This window comes from Salvelinus fontinalis, chromosome 2, assembly GCF_029448725.1.
Source record: "Salvelinus fontinalis isolate EN_2023a chromosome 2, ASM2944872v1, whole genome shotgun sequence".
Taxonomy (NCBI): domain Eukaryota; kingdom Metazoa; phylum Chordata; class Actinopteri; order Salmoniformes; family Salmonidae; genus Salvelinus; species Salvelinus fontinalis.
In genome coordinates, this window is record NC_074666.1 from 84,171,068 (window position 1) to 84,193,278 (window position 22,211).

At 46.5% G+C, this 22,211-nt stretch overlaps 1 protein-coding gene across 3 annotated transcripts in view; it reads right to left on the reverse strand.

Annotated features, from left to right (window-relative positions):
- The window catches only part of LOC129829578 (zinc finger protein 385C-like), a 195,741-nt gene that overhangs the window by 27,229 nt on the left and 146,301 nt on the right, over positions 1-22,211 (reverse strand). For all 3 annotated transcript variants that reach the window (XM_055891358.1, XM_055891364.1, XM_055891371.1), the window contains 2 exons: positions 7,143-7,285; positions 2,288-2,398 (listed from right to left, as the gene is read on the reverse strand). In XM_055891358.1, coding sequence (XP_055747333.1) covers positions 2,288-2,398; positions 7,143-7,285 — 254 coding nt within the window. The remainder of the gene's footprint in view (positions 1-2,287; positions 2,399-7,142; positions 7,286-22,211) is intronic.

Consider the following 22,211-nt stretch of genomic DNA (forward strand, 5'->3'; position numbering starts at 1 on the left):
CAACACACGGATGCTTCTTTTGGTTTTGTATCTTCTCTCAACTGCCTCAGCCTCCATAATAACCTTAATAGCCATGGTACCACACACACACACACACACACACACACACGCACACACACACACACACACACACACACACACACACACACACACACACACACACACACACACACACACACACACACACACACACACACACACACACACACACACACCTCATATGACAACAAAGCAATGTGGGTGAAAGTAAAAACCAAGACAGATCAGATCCATCAGAACCATGTCTATGGCTATATGCAGTTGAATATGTCCACTGTGTACAGTATTAACAAACCAAATGATGTACATACTGTTCTGTGTCGGGAGCTCTGGCTATAAATAAACCAACAGCAGCCATCAACACTTCTATAAACACTACTTGGACTATAATATTTCACCATGTCGTCTGACTGATCGGCCGTGAAAATGCTTATGAGATTATTGTGCTGTGACAAATCAGCTCTGCTCTCTTTCAGCCCCCGTACGTTCTCCGTTCTCCAGTCCAACTCCGAGCCATACAGTACGAGACACACGGAGAGACAGGGAGACACAGGGAGTGTGAAATGAACATTAGCATGAGCACTTAGCATTTTAAAGGCACTGACTGTCACGTCACACTACCAGACATGAATGCAGGCTTTGAGACTCTTTCTGTAATGAAAAGCGCTATAGAAGTTGAATACATTCTTATTATTACACGCCCTCTATATAAGGCCTCTGCCTAGATCACTGTCTGACTATTCCATGTGCTACATCGAATGTACGTTAACAAATATTCTTTATATTTTCAAATAAACATGACAGAGCGTGGAGCTAATAAACAATATCTAACAATAAACAGTATACAATATACTGTAAATAAATACTTATATAGAGATCTCCTCATTTTCCATTTGAAGTTTATTTACAGTTTGACTGAGGAAGTTTTCCTCCTCCCTTTAATAGACTGTTTAAAGCTCAGTGTCCCCCTGTCTTGTCATCCCCCCTCAAACCCCCAGACCTGACACCTCTCTCCAACTGTAGCTGGCGCTGTGCGGAGGGAGGGTGGGAATGGGATTTGCTCTACCGTGTGAAGCCTGGGGAGAACACCTGCCACTGTCTACTCCGCTTCCCTTTCCCCCTCAGCCTCAGCTCACCCTCTTCTGTGTCTCTGCTCCTCTTTGAAGATCAAGTCTCAAGAGGATGTGTGTGTGTGTGTGTGTGTGTGTGTGTGAAACAGTATTTGTGTGTTCCTCTGTGTGTATGTGTGAGAGAGAGGGGCAGGGAGAAAGAGAGAGTTTTGTTATTTGATTTTAAATCAGCCTTTGCCCAACTCTTAGGTGTTTGTGTGTTTCTTAAGACATTCCATTTGATTGGTTGTTTGTTTATGTGACTGTGTGTGTGTGTGTGTGTGTGTGTGTGTGTGTGTGTGTGTGTGTGTGTGTGTGTGTGTGTGTGTGTGTGTGTGTGTGTGTGTGTGTGTGTGTATGTGTGTGTGTGTGTTTGAGGTGGCAGGAATGGGAGAAATCAAAAGAGGAGTTGAGAATGTGGGCTCCTGCCTGGGCTCGTGATTGTTTCTGTTCTTTGCTGATAAATGGAAGCTTTCCCTGCTGTCTAATCCCTCACACCAAAACAAGCTACCGCATTACACACACACACACACACACACACACACACACACACACACACACACACACACACACACACACACACACACACACACACACACACACACACACACACACACACACACACACACACACGCACACAAACCAGATATACAGAAAAACAAATGAATACCTTACGATTTAATAATGAGAACATTTCACACAGAGGAACACACATGCACACACTCACGAGCGCGTGGATGCACACACACAAACACACGCATGCACGCTCAGAGTCCGACTGGACTCCCTATCAGCCGCCAAAGATAAGCTGCTGTGAGTCAGTGAGGACTCAGGTAATTTGGAACGGCTTTTCTTTCTTAAAACATTAAAGAAGATAGAAGGAAGGAACAAAGAAATCTGTATTTATTCTAACTGTCAAATCTACCAACTACAGTCTGCAACTCAATTTCCTTCTCCCTTCCTCGCTCTCTCTTTTCTCTCCCTCCCTCTCGCAGTCATGCAGACACACACACACACACACACACACACACACACACACACACACACACACACACACACACACACACACACACACACACACACACACACACACACACACACACACACACACACACACACACACACAGCACTCTCTTTACCGTGGAGTTGAAGCGCAGGTGACAGATGTTACAGGAGATGTTCTGTTTCTTCTTGAGTGGCTGAGGGACGCCAAACGTGTGGTTGATCACCGCCTTCTGCACCGGGTCCATCTGCAGGACAGACAGGAGACCAGGGGTTAAAACTATCACTCCATCTGGGACCTCTGACCCCTGATACTCCTATAAATACACTGGGTTTGACCACAACAAAACTGCATGGAGAATTGGAGATACAACTCAAATCAGCCTGAGGATACAATGACATGCGAGCTCTGATCCAGGGCAGTATAGTGGGAAGTAGTTAGAGAAAGGGACTTTGGGCAGACAATATATACGATATGTCACATGAGTTTTACTGTCTACGTGCCTAAAGACTTCAGAGATTCCTGAAGGAGGGAAGATATTCTCTCACCATTTCAGCTGATAGGGGGTGTGAGGCCAGAGCCAGGATGACTGCTCTGGGCTTGATTAGAATGGCTGGATCGCACGATGACAGCTGATTTCAGTGTGGCCCTCATCAGCACGGTATCAAATATAACAATCACCCTGGATCCTTCCCCAGCCTGGCATCTGGCTCGCCCCGCGCTGCCCTCTCCTCAGAGACAGAGGGGGAGGTGGGGGGTGGCTGTGGAGGGCTGGGTTGGAACAATGTGCTGGGCAAGTCATGTTACACTCAGTGTAACCAGACATATGTCTTCCCTGGCATCACTGAGTGTGTGGATGGCACTGGCTATTGTCTGATACACAACACTAAACAATGGCTGCCCCTCAATACACACACACACACACACACACACACACACACACACACACACACACACACACACACACACACACACACACACACACACACACACACACACACACACACACACACACACACACACACACACACACACACACACACACACACACACACACTCAAAGGAAACAGCTCTGTTTCTGTGTTGACTCTAAATGATCTGTTTTCAAAGGCCAGGTGTGGTGGGGTGTGGAATAGAAACAACCTTAAACGCACCGGTCTTACAGCCCTCATCCTGTGCAACACTGCTTGCCTGCTGTTCCCTCAAGGGTAACCCTACGCCGCTCTATTCTGGCTCCTTAAACAACGCGGTGCAGTGCTGCAACCTCGGGGAGGAACTAACCTTTCCCTTCCGAAGCCAGAACTGTGTCATGGAAACAGAGCTCCTCTAGACTGTGCCCTCTGGCCACCTTCACAAGGTGCGCCGCACACAACTATTTGTTTTAGGGAGCTGAGAGAATGTGGCCATTGTTCGCCCGCAGCCATCCTGAACATGCCGGTATAAATGCACCAATTGTCCGGCCCTCTTCCTCTCTCCCTCGCCCCCCTCTGCAGAAAGGAGCGATCTCACGGCGGGCCGCAGCTGAAACGATGATTGAAGTGCAGGGGAGGTGCAGGGGGAGACTGAGGTCTATTTAGCTCGTGAGACAGGTGCATTCATCTTCCCCCTGCACACACCCCGAAACAAAGTGTGCCTCTGCCTCAACGGGCCCCAGAGAACATGAATGTCACCATTGAGACTCGGGCTGAGTCCCAAATGCCACTCTATTCCCTATGTAGCGCACTACTTTTGACCAGGGTCGGTAGTGCACTAAACTGGGAATAGGGTGCCATTTAGGACATAGCCTAGGAAAGAGGAAAGGTGAGACTGGAAGAGGGCGAAGGGTCCTAGTGATTAATGCCATAGCTGTATTGGTCTGCTGTGTGTCATATTAGCTAGGTCACATAGCCGCTGTAGGCTAATTATTCTGTGCCAGAACTCTCAGGTGGGCGTTATTTGCTGTTATTAACTCTTGAAGGCTGGTTGAATTCTAGGGAGTTGGTGGCAAGCGAAAGGCTATGTAGCACATCTGCTAGCTGTATGCTAGAGAAGTAGTGGTTCACAGATGACTTCATAGTGAGGTGATACTGTCGTTTTCTTGTGGTATGTTTTTCTCTGTGCTGGAAGGCACATGTATGAATAATGCAGCGGTTACTACTACTAATACTGCTGCTCTGACTGGTTGGCTAGTTTATTCCCTGGCTTTGTGATTGGCTAGGCAGGGTTAGACACGTGCACGCTCCCAGACGGCCATCAGATGCAGGACATGTGCACGCTCCCAGACAACCATCCGCTCCAAGACACGCGCACGCTCCCAGACCACCATCCGCTCCAAGACACGTGCACGCTCCCAGACCACCATCCGCTCCAAGACACGTGCACGCTCCCAGACCACCATCCACTCCAAGACACGCGCACGCTCCCAGACCACCATCCGCTCCAAGACACGCGCACGCTCCCTGACCACCATCCTCTCCAAGACACGCGCACGCTCCCTGACCACCATCCTCTCCAAGACACGCGCACGCTCCCAGACCACCATCCTCTCCAAGACACGCGCACGCTCCCAGACCACCATCCTCTCCAAGACACGCGCACGCTCCCAGACCACCATCCTCTCCAAGACACGCGCACGCTCCCTGACCACCATCCTCTCCAAGACACGCGCACGCTCCCAGACCACCATCTGATACAGGACACATACACGCTCCTAGACCCTCCACCTCTCCCCATGCTCCCCATCCATCCCTCCACTGTGTGAATCAGCACCACAGATCTCTGTGGCTCACCTCTGCCTCTCATCCTCCTTTTCTCAGTCTTTTTGAAAGAGTGTAAAGTGCAGGCTGGAGAAGACTGAAGAGGCATATGTTTCATTTAGAGTTGGTGGAACTTGAGAGGGCTTCACACAGAGGGGAAAAGGGGGTGAACACACACACACACTGTCCACACACTGTAAACGAAGGACCAAAGAAATTGAAACACATACAGTTGAAGTCGGAGGTTTACATACACTTATGTTGTAATCATTAAAACTCGTTTTTCAAACACTCCACACATTTCTTGTTAACAAACTATAGTTTTGGCAAGTTGGTTAGGACATCTACTTTGTGCATGACACAAGTCATTTTTCCAACAATTGTTTACAGACAGATTATTTCACTTATAATTCACTGTATCACAATTCCAGTGGGTCAGAAGTGTACATACACTAAGTTGACTGTGCCTTTAAACAGCTTGGAAAATTCCAGAAAATTATGTCATGGCTTTAGAAGCTTCTGATCAGCTAATTGACATCATTTGAGTCAATTGGAGGTTTACCTGTGGAAGTATTTCAAGGCCTACAATAAAACTCAGTGCCTCTTTGCTTTACATCATGGAAAATCAAAATAAATCAGTCAAGACCTCAGAAAAATAATTGTAGACCTCCGCAAGTCTGGTTCATACCTGGGAGAAATTTCCAAATGCCTGAAGGTACCATGCTCATCTGTACAAACAATAGTACGCAAGTATAAACACCATGGGACCACGCAACCGTCATACCACTCAGGAAGGATACACGTTCTGTCTCCTAGTTTGGTGCGAAAAGTGCAAATCAATCCCAGAACAACAGCAAAGGACTTTGTGAAGATGCTGGAGAAAACAGGTACAAAAGTATCTATGTCCACAGTAAAACAAGTCCTATGTCGACATAACCTGAAAGGCCGCTCAGCAAGGAAGAAGCCACTGCTCCAAAACTGCCATAAAAAAGCCGGACTACGGTTTGAAACTGCACATGGGGACAAGGATCGTACTTTTTGGAGAAATGTCCTCTGGTCTGATGAAACAAAAATATAACTGTTTGGCCATAATGACCATCGTTATGTTTAAAGGAGAGGCTTGCAAGCCGAAGAACACCATCCCAACCGTGAAAGACGGGGGTGGCAGCATCATGTTGTGGGGGTACTTTGCTGCAGGAGGGGCTGGTGCACTTCACAAAATAGATGGCATCATGAGGGAGGAAAATTATGTGGATATATTGAAGCAACATCTCAAGACATCATTCCAAATGGACAATGACCCCAAGCATACTACCAAAGTTGTGGCAATATGGCTTAAGGACAACAAAGTTGGAGTGGCCATCACAAAGCCCTGACCTCAATCCTATAGAACATTTGTGGGCAGAACTGAAAAAGCGTGTGCGAGCAAGGAGGCCTACAAACCTGACTCAGTTACACCAGCTCTGTCAGGAGGAATGGGCCAAAATTCACCCAACTTATTGTGGGAAGCTGGTGGAAGGCTACCTGGAACGTTTGACCCAGGTTAAACAATTTAAAGGCAATGCTACCAAATACTAATTGAGTGTATGTAAACTTCTGACCCACTGGGAATGTGATGAAAGAAATAAAAGCTGAACTAAATCATTCTCTCTACTATTATTCTGACATTTCACATTCTTAAAATAAAGTGGTGATCCTAACTGACCTAAGACAGCACATTTTTACGAGGGTTAAATGTCAGGAATTGTGAAAAACTGAGTTTAAATGTATTTGGCTAAGGTGTATGTAAACTTCCGACTTCAACTGTACACTATACAGGCAAATTGGGAATGGATGTAGACAGTAAGTTGTCATTAATCAGAACAACAGTTTTCAGCTGTGCTAACATAATTGCAAAAGGGTTTTCTAATGATCAATTAGCCTTTTAAAATGATAAACTTGGATTAGCTAACACAACGTGGCATTGGAAGACAGGAATGATGGTTGCGGATAATGGGCCTCTGTACCCCTAAACTTTTGAACAGTAGTGTAGGTGGGCGTGGCTCTATAATACTAACAGATATATTAGAATTTAAGGTAATGGCATCAGGCACTTTGAGTAGCCTATTTTTTTCAGACATCTTAAGCTCATGAAAATAACAGGATATTTTACAGACAAAAAGGTATTTTGAGTTCACACTAGCAGTGTGGTAGTTACGTAGATATGATGATGCCATGCCGTGCTGTTGATGTGCCATGCCGTGCTGTGTGACTCACCGTGCTGAAGTTAGGGAAGAGGCTGAGGGGGGACGATCCATTGAGCCTGAAGGGCAGGAAGTGCTTGAGGTCGAGGTGGGGGTGCAGGGGCCGTCCCGGGACAGGCAGGGAGGCCAGGAGGGGGTTGCCCTGGGCAGAGGTGCCTGGACGGAACAACAACACAACAGGGTTAGACAAACACTCAGAACAATCATGAGAGACGCTTTGATGTCTCTTTTTCTGTCTCTTCCAGTGTGTTTGGTAGGTAAGGAGTGAGGTAAAGAAGTGAGGTAAGGTGTGAGGTAAGGTGGGAGGTGGGAGATAAGGTGTGAGGTGGGAGATAAGGTGTGAGGTAAGGTGTGAGGTAAAGTAGGAGAAAGGTGTGAGGTAAGGTATGAGAAAAGGTGTGAGGTAAGGTGGGAGGTAAAGTAGGAGAAAAGGTGTGAGGTAAGATATAGGGTAAGGTGAGAGGTAAGGTATGAGGTAAAGTAGGAGGAAAGGTGTGAGGTAAGGTATGAGGTAAGGTGGGAGGTAAGGTGGAAGTTAAAGTAGGAGAAAGGTGTGAGGTAAGGTATGAGGTAAGGTGTGAGGTAAGGTATGAGGTAAGGTATGAGGTAAGGTGGGAGGTAAGGTATGAGGTAAGGTGGGAGGTAAAGTAGGAAAAAGGTGTGAGGTAAGGTATGAGGTAAGGTGTGAAGTAAGGTGTGAGGTAAGGTATGAGGTAAGGTGGGAGGTAAGATATGAGGTAAGGTATGAGGTAAGGTGGGAGGTAAGGTATGAGGCAAGGTGTGAGGTAAGGTATGAGGTAAGGTATGAGGTAAGGTATGAGGTAAGGTGGGAGGTAAGGTATGAGGTAAGGTGGGAGGTAAAGTATGAGGTAAGGTGGGAGGTAAGGTATGAGGTAAGGTGGGAGGTAAGGTATGAGGTAAGGTATGAGGTAAGGTATGAGGTAAGGTATGAGGTAAGGTGTGAGGTAAGGTGGGAGGTAAGGTGTGAGGTAAGGTATGAGTAAAGGTGGGAGGTAATGGGGGGGTAAGGTATGAGGTAAGGAGGGAGGTAAGGTATGAGGTAAGGTATGAGGTAAGGAGGGAGGTAAGGTATGAGGTAAGGTATGAGGTAAGGTGTGAGGTAAGGTATGAGGTAAGGTGGGAGGTAAGGTATGAGGTAAGGTGGGGGGTAAGGTATGAGGTAAGGTGTGAGGTAAGGTATGAGGTAAGGTATGAGGTAAGGTGGGAGGTAAGGTATGAGGTAAGGTGGGAGGTAAGGTATGAGGTAAGGTGGGAGGTAAGGTATGAGGTAAGGTATGAGGTAAGGTGGGAGGTAAGGTATGAGGTAAGGTGGGAGGTAAGGTATGAGGTAAGGTGGGAGGTAAGGTATGAGGTAAGGTGGGAGGTAAGGTATGAGGTAAGGTGGGAGGTAAGGTATGAGGTAAGGTGGGAGGTAAGGTATGAGGTAAGGTGGGAGGTAAGGTATGAGGTAAGGTATGAGGTAAGGTGGGAGGTAAGGTGTAAGACTGACTGGCTTGTTTTGTTTTACAAATGAAGCAGCAAAACACACACCTTCAGCAGAACCCCATCAGTCACACTTCACAGCTCAGAAACGAGCATGTGTGTGTGTGTGTGTGTGTGTGGGGGGGGGGGGGGGGGGGCATGTGAGCAACACCCCTTCACGACCCCCCTACATCCTATCACCCCACTGCCAGAGCTAATCCTTCAAGGACATGCACCGGGTGCTCACGTATACACACGCACATATCATTTAATTACAGATTTATTGGCTGTGAGAGGGGAGTGCCTGGCCTGCACCGTACGAGCTGGGAAGGTGATACCGGATATCAAATGGACCAGGGATGAAGAGATTTCTAATTTTCCAGCTGGCTGCGTTTCAGTGGGCCGGTGCTGCGCTGGGTACTTATCCCACCGCCAGGATCAATCATCAGTATCATCTCTGGGTCACCAGACCTGCCCTGAGCATGCGCAAAGCAACACACCATTACAACACATACCATGGATTTGATAGGAGGATGAGGAGATATCAGGACACAATAACACACACCTTTAGCAACAGAAGAGATTGACCTCGTAATAACACACACACACCTTTAAAAACAGAAGAGATTGACCTCGTAATAACACACACACACACACACACCTTTAGAAACAAAGGAAATTGGTCCCAAAACAACTGTCACCTCTGAAAGAGAGGAGATTGTCTGGTACATTACGACCCATATCTAAGACATACCTATGCTAAGTCACAGCTGAGCTTGGTAAAGTATTAGATGCTACAACATGGGTGGTTCTAGGTGGTTGTTATACAGTACGTCATAGTATGGCTGGTGTGTTTACGAACATATTCAATAAATCCCTATCCCAGTCTGCTAGTCAAGGATCATATCACCTCCACCCCACCTGTTAGCCTAGACCCACTCCAATTTGCTTGCCGCCCCAATAGATTCACAGACGATGCAATTGCCATCACACTGCACACTGTCACACTGAGGTCCGTGGGGCGACGCACAATTGGCATAGCGTCGTCCGGGGTAGGGAGGGTTTGGCCGGTAGGGATATCCTTGTCTCATCGCGCTCCAGCGACTCCTGTGGCGGGCCGGGCGCAGTACGCGCCAGCCAAGGGGGCCAGGTACACGGTGTTTCCTCCGACACATTGGTGCGGCTGGCTTCCGGGTTGGAGGCGCGCTGTGTTAAGAAGCAGTACGGCTGGTTGGGTTGTGCTTCGGAGGACGCATGGCTTTCGACCTTCGTCTCTCCCGAGCCCGTACGGGAGTTGTAGCGATGAGACAAGGTAGTAATTACTAGCGATTGGATACCACGAAAATTGGGGAGAAAATGGGATAAAAATTAAGAAAAAAAAAAACATGGGTGGTTCTAGGTGGTTGTTATACAGTACGTCATAGTATGGCTCGTGTGTTTACGAACATATTCAATAAATCCCTATCCCAGTCTGCTAGTCAAGGATCATATCACCTCCACCCCACCTGATAGCCTAGACCCACTCCAATTTGCTTACCGCCCCAATAGGTCCACAGACGATGCAATCGCCATCACACTGCACACTGCCCTATCCTATCTGGACAAGAGGAATACCTATGTAAGAATGCTGTTCATTGACTACAGCTCAGCATTCAACACCATAGTACCCTCCAAACTCATCATTAAGCTTGAGACCCTGGGTCTCGACCCCGCCCTGTGCAACTGGGTCCTGGACTTCCTGACGGGTCGCCCCCCAGGTGGTGAAGGTAGGAAACATCATCTCCACTCCGCTGATCCTCAACACTGGGGCGTTCTCAGCACTCTCCTGTTCTCTCTGTTCACCCATCACCCACGCCTCCAACTCAATCATCACGTTTGCAGACGACACTACAGTGGTAGGCTTGATTACCAACAATGATGACACTGCCTATAGGGAGGAGGTGAGGCCCCTCGGAGTGTGGTGTCAGGAAAATAACCTCTCGCTCAACGTCAACAAAACAAAGGAGATGATCGTGGACTTCAGGAAACAGCAGAGGGAGCACCCCCCTAATCCACATCGACAGGACAGTAGTGGAAAAGGTGGAAAGTTTTAAGTTCCTCGGCCTACACATCACGGACAAACTGAAATGGTCCACCCACACAGACAGCGTTGTGAAGAAGGCGCAACAGCGTCTCTTCAACCTCAGGAGGCTGAAGAAATTTGGTTTGTCACCTAAAACTGTCACAAACTTCTACAGATGTACAATCGAGAGCATCCTGTCTGGCTGTGTCACCGCCTGGTACAGTAACTGCACCGCCCTCAACCACAAGGCTCCCCAGAGGGGAGGTCTGCACAACGCATCACCGGGGGCAAACTACCTGCCCTCCAGGAGACTTACTGCACCCGATGTCACAGGAAAGGCCAAAAAGATCATCAAGGACAGCAACCACCCGAGCCACTGCCTGTTCCCCCTGCTATTATCCAGAAGGCGAGGTCAGTACAGGTGCATCAAAGCTGGGACCGAGAGACTGAAAAACAGCTTCCATCTCAAGGCCATCAGACTGTTAAACAGCCATCACTAACATAGAGCGGCTGCTGCCAACATACAGACTCAAATCACTGGACACTTTAATAAATTGATTTAATAATGGTATCACAAGTCACTTTAATTAATGGCACTCTAATAATGTTTACATATCCTACATTACTCATCCCATTTGTATATGCTGTATTTTATACCATCTATTGCATCTTGCCTATGCCGCACGGCCATCTCTCATCCGTATATTTATATGCACATATTCTTATTCCATCCTCAGACATTGTGTGTATAAGGTAGTCGTTGTGAATTTGTTAGATTACTTGTTAGATATTACTGCATTGTCGGACTGGAAGCACAAGCATTTCGCTACACTCGCATTAACATCTGCATGTGTCCAATGCAATTTGATTTGATTTGAACAAACAGCAGATCAAGAGATGAGACCTTATACATAGTACCACTGTCCTCACAAAGCCAAGGACCTGTAATATAATATAGCCATATAACACAACGAGTGAAGACTAGCTATTCAGTATACATTACATAAGACAGGTATGATGACATGTATGTATGTATGTATGTATGTATGTATGTATGTATGTATGTATGTATGTATGTATGTATGTATGGGGCATCTATGAAGGACGTGACAGAATAACAATGCGGAAGGCAGCAGTCCTGACAGCCGTCTGCCTCACGGTTTGATATCAGATTGACAACCAGCCCCTCCCCCTCCTCCTCCCCCTCTCTAGGATGAGTGTTGTGCCTGCGTCCCAAATGGCACCCTATTCCCTACATAGTTGCACTACTTTTGACCAGGGCCCACAGGGGAAAGGGTGCCAATTGAGACGCACCCTAGTTTTATAATTGGTCGGTGGAGCTGAGGAGTAAACGGGCAACGCTGGAGCCCCAGGCATATGTTCACCGTGCTGGGTAGAGGCCTGGCTGTGTCTGCCCCCGGCTGGGTGCTGGGTGAGGACGGCCCACTGCTGTCTGTCTTCCGCCCACAGAGACGGCATGGAGGGCGGACATCAACTCCAGTCATGTGCTCCCCTGCCTTCCACTGCGAGATGTCACACACGTGCGCGCGCGAAGGGAGCAGGGTTAGCCTAGCTTGGAGGACAGTTATCAGCTGATAGTGCATCCCTCCCTACTCCTCCCTCTGTGGCTCCCAATACAGTGTATTAAATCAGAGGCTGGTTGTGTGCCTGTTTGGATGATAAGACTAGCGCCGCGCTGAGGCACACACATAGGAATCAAGGAATGTACAACAGCCAGCCACAGACAACGGAGTGGTTGCTCTCTGTGCACCGGAGACACATGTGACACACCTCCAGGAAACAAAGGACACACAGAGGAAATAAACATACACACACACCTGGATGCATGCACGCACACACACACATTCTCAAAGCCTATGGGAATGCACTAGGTGTACGCCACTGAAATCTATATTACGGTGTACAAACAAACACGTCATACATACAACAGAAGGGAAGGAGTAAATAAAATGTGTGTGGGTTTGTTTGCGTGTGTGTGTTTGTGTGTGGACATGTGTTAGGGAGGAGGGGTAGACTGATTCGGCCCTGAAGCCACAGCTAACCTCCTTCTATCACATTGCGTCATTCTCATTTAATGTGGTGTGTAATGAGTGTGTGTGTGTTGTCTGTCCAAAGACATGCCTGTGTGCAGGCTCTGATGTGTTTATGCATCAGTGGCTGTCCAGACAACAAGACTCCCGTGTTAAAACCGAATGTCATGGCCAGTCTGTGGAAGAGGACTCTGCTTACAGTGCTGACTGTCTCTAGGACTTAATCCACAATCCTCTTCCTCCACTGACCATCACAACAACACATATCGTCTTAACACATGACTCAGTTACACAACATCTACCATCATCGGGCACAGCATGATGTTCATAAAAACATTATGTCATTACATTAAGAACACTATTTCCACATTGAGACTGTGGCTTATTTGTATTTAATTTCGTGATATCCAATTGAGATCCAATTACAATCTTGTCTCATCGCTGCAACTTACCAACAGGCTCGGGAGAGGCGAAGGTCGAGTCATGCGTCCTCAGAAACATGACCCGCGAAACCGCGCTCCTTCACACCCTCTCAGCTGCACCAATGTGTCGGCGGAAACACCGTTCAACTGACGACCCAAGTCAGCCTGCAGGCGCCCGACCTGCCACAAGGAGTCGCTAGAGCGCGATGAGCCAAGTAAAGCCCCCTCGGCCAAACCCTCCCCTAACCCAGACGACGCTGGGCCAATTGTACGCCGCTCTATGAGATTCCTAGTCACAGCCAGTTGTGACACAGCCTGGGAATGAATCCGGTTCTGTAGTGACGTCTCAAGCACTGCGATAGAGTGCCTTAGACCACTGCGCCACTCGGGAGGCCTTAGACTGTGGTTTTAAATAGAAAAATGTATGCATATACACCTACTCATTGCAGGGTTTTTCTTTATGTGTACTATTTTCTACATTGTAGAATAGTGAAGACATCAAAACTATGAAATAACACATGGAATCATGTAGTAAACAAAAAAGGGTTAAACAAATCAAAATATATTATACATTTGAGATTCTTCAAAGTAGCCACCCTTTGCCTTGATGACAGCTTTGCACACTCTCTCAACCAGCTTCACACCTGGAATGCATTTCAATTAACAGGTGTGCCTTGTTAAAAGTTAATTTGTGGAATTTCTTTCCTTAATGCGTTTGAGCCAATCAATGTTTTGTGACAATGTGTTAAGACATGAAGGTCAGTCAATCAGGAACAAGTCACAAAAAGCAGTCACAAAAACCATCAAGCACTATGATGAAAATGACTCATGAGGACCGCCACAGGAAAGGAAGACCCAGAGTTACCTCTGCTGCAGAGGATAAGTTCATTAGAGTTACCAGCCTCAGAAATTGCAGCCCAAATAAATGCTTCACAGAATTCAAGTAAAAGACATATCTCAACATCAACTGTTTAGAGGAGACTGTGTGAATCAGGCATTCATGGTCGAATTGCTGCAAAGAAACCACTACTAAAGGACACCAATAAAAGAAGAGACTTGCTTGGGCCAAGAAACACGAGCAATAGACATTAGGCCAGGGGAAATCTGTCCTTTGGTCTGATGAGTCGAAATTTGAGATTTTTGGTTCCAACCGTGTGTGTGGTTCCCACCGTGAAGCACGGAGGATAAGGTGTGATGGTGTGGGGGTGCTTTGCTGGTGAGACTGTCTGTGATATATTTAGAATTCAAGGCACACTTAACAAGAATGGCCACCACAGCATTCTGCTGTGATACGCCATCCCATCTGGTTTGCGCTTAGTGGGACTATCATTTGTTTTTCAACAGGACAATGACCCAATACACCTCCAAGATATGTAAGGTATATTTGACCAAGAAGGAGAGTGATGGAGTGCTGCATCAGATGACCTGGCCTCCACAATCACCCGACCTCAACACAATTGAGATGGTTTGGTGTCACACCCTAATCTGTATCACCTGTCCTTGTGATTGTCTCCACCCCCCTCCAGGTGTCGCCCATCTTCCCCATTATCCCCTGTGTATTTATACCTGTGTTCTCTGTTTGTCTGTTGCCATTTCGTCTTGTTTGTCAGGTCAACCAGCAATTTTGTTCTCAGCTCCTGCTTTTCCCAGTCTATTTTTCTCTTGCCCTCCTGGTTTTGACCCTTGCCTGTCCTGACTCTGAGCCCGCCTGCCTGACCACTCTGCCTGCCCCTGATCCTGCCTGCTGTCCGGTACCATTGCCCCACCTCCGGTTTACTGACCCCTGGCTGCCTTGACATGTCTATTGTCTGCGCCTGTTGGAATATTAAACCATTGTCAATTCGACGTGTCTGCATCTGGGTCTTACCTTGATTCCTGATAGTTCGGGATGAGTTGTGCTGCAGTGAAAGAAAAGCAGCCAAGCATGCTCAGCATATGTGGGAACTCCTTCAAGACTGTTGGAAAAGCATTCCAGGTGAAGCTGGTTGAGAGAATGCCAAGAGTGTGCAAAGCTGTCATCAAGGCAAAGAATGGCTACTTTGAAGAATCTAAAATCAAACATCTATTTTTGATTTGTTTAACACTTTTTTGTTTACTACTTGATTCCATATGTGTTATTTCATAGTTTTGATGTCTTCGCTATTATTCAAAAATTTTGAAAATAAAGAAAAACCCTTGAATGAGTAGGTGTGTCCAAACTTTTGACTGGTACAGTATTTCTGGCCTTTTGTGTAAGCCCCTCCCCTTTTGTCTTTCTAATGATTTACATTGACATTTTGGTCATTTAGCAGATGCTCTTATTTCAGTGCAACTTACAGGATCAATTATTGTAAAGTGCCTTGCTCAAGGGCACGTCGACAGCTTTTTCACCTAGCGGATTCAAACCAGTGACTTTTCGGTTACTGGTCCAACGCTCATAACCGCTATACTACCCCCTCAAACCTCCCTAACCCCTGTTGAGTGGTGGAGGATGTGGGGAAGGAAGGAGAGAGGAAAAGCTGCATGTCTATTTACAGCTCTTTGTAATTATCTGTGTTGGTTGGCACAGTGTGCTTGGTTCAGAACCAGCTGATTGGATCCCTCCCCGCCCCTCTCACCCTGGCTGTTCTCAACCAACCCAGGTTTCAGCATCTCTCTCTCTCTCTCTCTCTCTCTCTCTCTCTCTCTCTCTCTCTCTCTCTCTCTCTCTCTCTCTCTCTCTCTCTCTCTCTCTCTCTCTCTCTCTCTCTCTCTCTCTCTCTCTCTCTCTCTCTCTCTCTCTCTCATGGACAGGGGGCTGCAGGACAACACAAAGATGACAGCAGGCTCCTAAAGATGCGTCTGCAGGCTGTAGAGGACCTCCATGTGGTGCAGAACAGACGGGTGTAGTGGACAGGGAGACAGAGACCTGAGGGTGGCAGGGGTGGAATAATGCCCTATGGACATCACTACTGCTGCTGTGTCCATCAGCAAGGTTGACAGGAAGTCCTCGAGCCATAAAGGACATAACATGACTGAATGTCCAACATTAGTGTACTGTAGAAGAGGGAAGGGAAATCATTCAGATCCTGGGCTGGATGTGTGTTTTGTTTATGGCTTTGTCACTGAAACTAGTCACTGTGGTGAAAGACATGGGCTCTAGACTGATTGCCAAAAGCCCCAAGGACAATCACAGCCACATGAATACACAGCTGACACTAACTCAGGTTTAAAATGTTTCAGCGCTATTGACTGCTGAGTAATGTCATGTATTCTGTCAGATAAACTGTCATATCCAGCTGGGTAAATGGAACTCATGTAGGAATGTAGGCCCGATGCTTTGTCCTTGGATTCCATTACAGGTGCGAGAGGGTAGCCTAGTGGTTAGAGCGTTGGACTAGTAATCGAAAGGTTGCAAGTTTGAATCCCCCGAGTTGACAAGGTACAAAGCTGTTGTTCTGCCCCTGAACAAGGCAGTTAACCCACTGTTCCTAGGCCATCATTGAAAATAAGAATTTGTTCTTAACTGACTTGCCTAGTTAAGTAAAGGGAGAAAACATGCTCCTTTAGTGAAGGGCCAGTATTACAATAACAGCATGTGAGTACGAGCCCAGTTCATTTTACGCTAATACAATTATTGTTTTATAACTCCAACATCCCCACCACTACCCCCTCCGTCTGTGTGTTGGTTCTCTTGAGATGCTCCTCTTACACAACCCCTGAATGCCTGACGGAGCTCTTCATCATAGCTTACCAAATGTGCACACTAAGGGACGACGAGTGACATGCACAGTCCCAGTCAGTCACAAGGCTGTTGCTCATGCTAGGCTCTGTCCCCCCTGAGCCTCTAATAGGCAGCCGTAGCCTGCCTCAGACCATGCACTGATAGGACAGGATGTGACATGGTAGGATTCTCGTCAAAAGTGCACTAAATAGGGAGAGGGGGCCATTTTTGGATGCAACCGTTAGAAGCCATAAAATACCTAAGATTAGCCCATGTACTGTATTGTATGTGAAAGTGGCTCTGAGCCCAGTGAGACAGTTCGGAGATGTTCTCCTAGCTTATAGCCATAGGAGCGATTAAAATACTGAAAAGCCACCAGCGGTCATTCGCTCCGATTCCTCTGAAGGAGAGAAAGAGGGGGGAAAAGATGGACTGAGAGGGAAAGAAAGGGAGAGTCTTAACAGCCAATTAACTTCCGCTTGATCCCGAGGTTGTGTGAGGACTACCACGGGAGTCATTACTGCATGGACGGAGAACATTAAGCATAATCAGCTTTAATTAAAGACTCCCATCGACGCTCTCTCTATATCTCTCCATTTCTCCCCCTTTCTCTCTCTATCTCTCCATTTCGCTCCCTATCTCTCCATTTCTCCCTCTCACTGTCCATGCTCTCCTTCAAGCCTAATGAAAACCTGAGTTTAAAATGTGATCTGAAGTTGATTAGATGGAACAGCGCATGGTCCATGGATAATGAAGGATATAATAGCTCAGTGTTCTGGCCAATTGATTCTCTTTTCCTGCATGAAATTAACAGAGGTATATTTGTTTCTTGTAACGATGCTGAGTTAATGATCTCACCCATAATATTCTATTACAGTGAAGTCAGACAGACGAAGGCTGGTAGTTAGTCTGTTTGTGTCTGATGCAGAAGAACACAAGGAGAGTATGCATGGTGTGTAAACCCCCTGAATGACATGCCATCTGAAATCCCTTTTAGAGTCATAGAGAGTCAAAGAGAATCTCTCCATGCTGCTGTGCTGTCAGAGAGTATCGAACAGACCGTTCCCTCCCTCCTTTAAAGCTGTTTGGAATTTATTTTTCTCTTATTTTTCTGGGTCACTTGTGTTGTGTTGGTAGCGCAGACAGTGTACGTATTATTAAGTGTATAACTGTGTGTGTTAGTGTGTGTATGTGTGTTATAACAGTGTATGACTATTTGTGTATTTTGTCTATGACTGTGTATGTGTGCATGTGTGTGTGTGCGCATGTGTGTGTGTGTGTGTGGGAGGGGTTTATGGCTTATGTGACAGCACTGCAGAGTTTATTTGTGCAGAACTGATCTCCCGTCCTCACCTCCCTCCCTGAAATGGCTGTTTAATCAAGTGTGTGATTGTCCGTTGTTAACAGAACTACGTTCTCTCACTACTTTGTTAAGTGACACTCCCTGTTTAGTGTCAAAGCTGGAAGAGACCCTGAAACACCACAAGATAGACAACTGAAGTGCAGATACATAGCACATTTCCTGTTCTTCAACAAGGAGAAACACATTTACACAACCACTTCCACCAACCAAACTAGGTTAGTGCACTTTCTCCAGGAAACCAGTGAGGTAATTGGTTGTTGAAAACTACTACCCCTGCTTCGTTCTGTCCTCCTTTCACCTTCTATCTCCTTCCCCTTCATCTCCAAAAACTCTTTCTGCTGCTAGTGGGAGGTGACAGAAGCCTCCATGCGACCTGATTTACCACATGGCTAGGCACAGTTTGACCTGACATTGGAAAATATGGCACACTCAGGAGGGAGGAAAACGCAACCTTCCCTGTTACAGGGTCTTTGAGAGGAAATGTTCAAAGTCAGATAATCACCCGTGTGAATATGAACTCCACTAACACTGTCCGTCTGCCTCTCAGGCTCCTTTTGATGCTTCCTAAAGGAATATGTTGAGGTAAGGGTGGGACTGGCACAGTAGGAGTGCCCTTCAATGAAGGAGAAGAATGTACAGTAGGATGCAACTAATGTTGGGCAAGGTGGGATTTTTTTATTTTTTAAAATTTTATTTAACCTTTATTTAACTAGACATGTCAGTTAAGAGCAAATTCTTATTTTACAATGACAGCCTACCCCAGCCAAACCCTCCCCTAACCCAGACAACTCTGGGCCAATTGTGCACCACCCTATAGGACTCCTGATCACGGCCTGTTGTGATACAGCCCGGGATCGAACCAGGGTCTGTAGTGACGGCTCTAGCACTGAGATGCAGTGCCTTAGACCGCTGAGCCACTCGGAAGCCCAAGGAGTAGCTCCCTGACCGGGAATCGAACCCGGGCCGTGGCGGTGAGAGCACCAAATCCTAACCATTGGGTAGTAAAAGTTGACACTCAACCAGCCCATGCACCATGGAGTAACACTTTATTTGGATAGTTCATCTGTAGATGCTCTACAGCAGGGTTCCCCAAATGGCAGGCCGTAGGCCGAATTTGGCCCCCGGGTCAATTTATTTGCCCCCCCAAATTTTCAGATGAAAAAATTTAAGTATTTTGAATTTTTATTGTCAGACATAAAAGAATGTAAAAACATCATACAATCAGTTCCCAGTGATTACAATTTTGGAAATCTGTTCCAAAGTATTCTCACGCATAATAGAGAGATACTGTATATGTGATCTTATATAAAATGTAAGCAAGGTTTGAATGATCATATTTTAGTCAAATATTATATCTGTTGGGCTTCTTGCGGTCAATTTGCAGTCCACAAGTTATTTGTAATTAGATACCGGCCCTCTGATCATCCGCTCAAGAAAATAATCATCCCGCGGCTGAATCTAGGTGATGATCCCTGCTCTACAGACTATCTACACACTACTCAGTAACATTTCAACTAACTATCTATTATCCCTAACCCTGGGCACTAACTCTAACCTTAATCGTTATCCTAACCCTAACAAGCAGTTGCTAATTTTGTTTGTATTTATTTTATTTAACCAGGCAAGTCAGTTAAGAACAAATTCTTATTCACAATGACGACCTACACCGGCCAAACCCAGACGACGCTGGGCCAATTGTTCACCGCGCTAACCTTCGTTGAAGGTTTTTCTACTAGTTGTTGGAACATTGCTGCGAGGACTTGTTTCCATTCAGCCATAACAGCATTTGTGAGATCGGGTACTGATATTGGGCGATTAGGCCTGGCAGCGTTCCAATTCATCCCAAAGGTGTTTGATGGGGTTGAGGTCAGGGTTCTATGCATGCCAGTCAAGTTCTTCCACAACGATCTCGACAAACCATTTCTGTATGGATCTCGCTTTGAGCAATGGGGGAATTGTCATGCTAAAACAGGAAAGGTCCTTCCCCAAACTTTTGCCACACAGTTGTAAGCACAGAATCGTGTAGAATGTCATTGTATGCTGTAGCGTTAAGATTTCCCTTCACTGGAACTAAGGGGCCTAGCCCGAACCATGAAAAACAGCCCCAGTCCATTATTCCTCCTCCACCAAACTTTACAGTTGTCACTATGCATTCGGGCAGGTAGCATTTTCCTGGCATCTGCCAAACCCAGATTCGTCCAGATGGTGAAGCGTGATTCATCACTCCAGAGAACGCGTTTCCGCTGCTCCAGAGTCCAACAGCAGCAAGCTTTACACTACTCCTTGGCATTGCGCATGATGATCTAAGGCTTGTGTGCGGCTGCTTGGGCCATTGAAATCCATTTCACGAAGCTCCCGACAAACAGTTATTGTGCTGATTTTGATTCCAGAGGCAGTTTGGAACTAGGTTGGGAGTGTTGCAACTGAGGACAGACATTTTTACGCGCTATGCGCTTCAGCACTCGGCGATCCCGTTCTGTGAGCTTGTGTGGACTACCACTTCGCGGCTGAGCCGTTGTTGCTCCTAGACATTTCCAGTTCACAATAACAGCACTTACAGTTGACCGGGACAACTCTAGCAGGGCAGAAATTTGACAAACTGCCTTGTTGGAAAAGTGGCATCCTATCATGGTGCCACGCTGAAAGTCACTGAGCTCTTCGGTATGGGCCATTCTACTGCCAATGTTTGTCTATGGAGATTGCATGGCTGTGTGCTCGATTTTATACACCTGTGTAGTTTGTTGATAGTATGACCCTCTGTAGAGTATCTATCCCAATAACGTGTGACCCACCGTGGTCGTGGTCGCCATAAGAAACCCCAAGAAAGACAGGATGAACAAAGACTTAGTGTCACAGTGTTTAAAGACATACTTTATCCCCTAACACCAATTACTGTCAGCCTGTACAGACAGATTCCCATCTGTTGTGGCATGATGCTATGCTTTATAAATAGACATCACATTGTCTTCATCCCATTACAACCTTCCCTGTCTGAGAATCTGAGAAGCCCTGAGCAGAAGGGATGATAAGAGCAGAAGAGTGGAGAATCAGAGTGAAACAACGCCTCGGGCCGCTCAGCATTACTCCATGTTTTAAGGTGCATAAGTAAATGAACCAAAGCCAATGAATAAAAGATGAAGCGAGACAGCAGTTTAAATAGGATCAATAACAGCCCCTGGCCTGAGACGCTACCACTCTGCCACGTTGGCGTTATCACACACAAACATCAGCTTCTGCTTGTGTTGCTGCTATTGACTAACCACAAGGTTATAGCTTAAATTCAATTACGAGGAGAAACGCAGGCAGGTCTCTTCAAACACGACCCAGAGATATAGTCAGTTCATGTTTCGCTAAGCCGTTGATTGAACATTTATTGATGGAAAATATCATTAAGATGAATGAATAGCCTATATGAAGCATACCATGTAGGCCGTCATTGTAAATAAGAATTTGTTCTTAACTGACTTGCCTAGTGAAATAAAGGTTAAATAATATATATATTATTGCCTACAGTTAACTTCTTCGTTAAATGCGGCTATCAAGGCGAGACCCAGATGCAGATACAGGAGGCAGATGGTTGGAGTCTTACAATGTTTATTAATCCAAAGGTGTAGGCAAGAGAATGGTTGTGGACAGGCAAAAAGGTCAAAACCAGATCAGAGTCCAATAGGTACCAAAGGGCAGGCAGAATCAAGGTCAGGGCAGGCAGGATGATCAGGCAGGCAGAAAAGTGGTCCAGAGTCAGGGAGGGGTCAGAACCGGGAGGACTATAAAAAGAGAACAGAAAAGGAGTACGGGAAAAACACGCTAGTTGACTTGACTAAACATACAAGACGAACTGGCACAGAGAGACCGGAAACACAGGGATAAATACACTGGGGAAAATAAGCGACACCTGGAGGGGGTGGAGACAATCACAGGAACAGGTGAAACAGATCAGGGCGTGACAGCGGCTTTTACTTTGTAGAAATCCTCAGAATCCTCTTCATCATATATGCCAGATGTTCAGTGGTGTTTTAT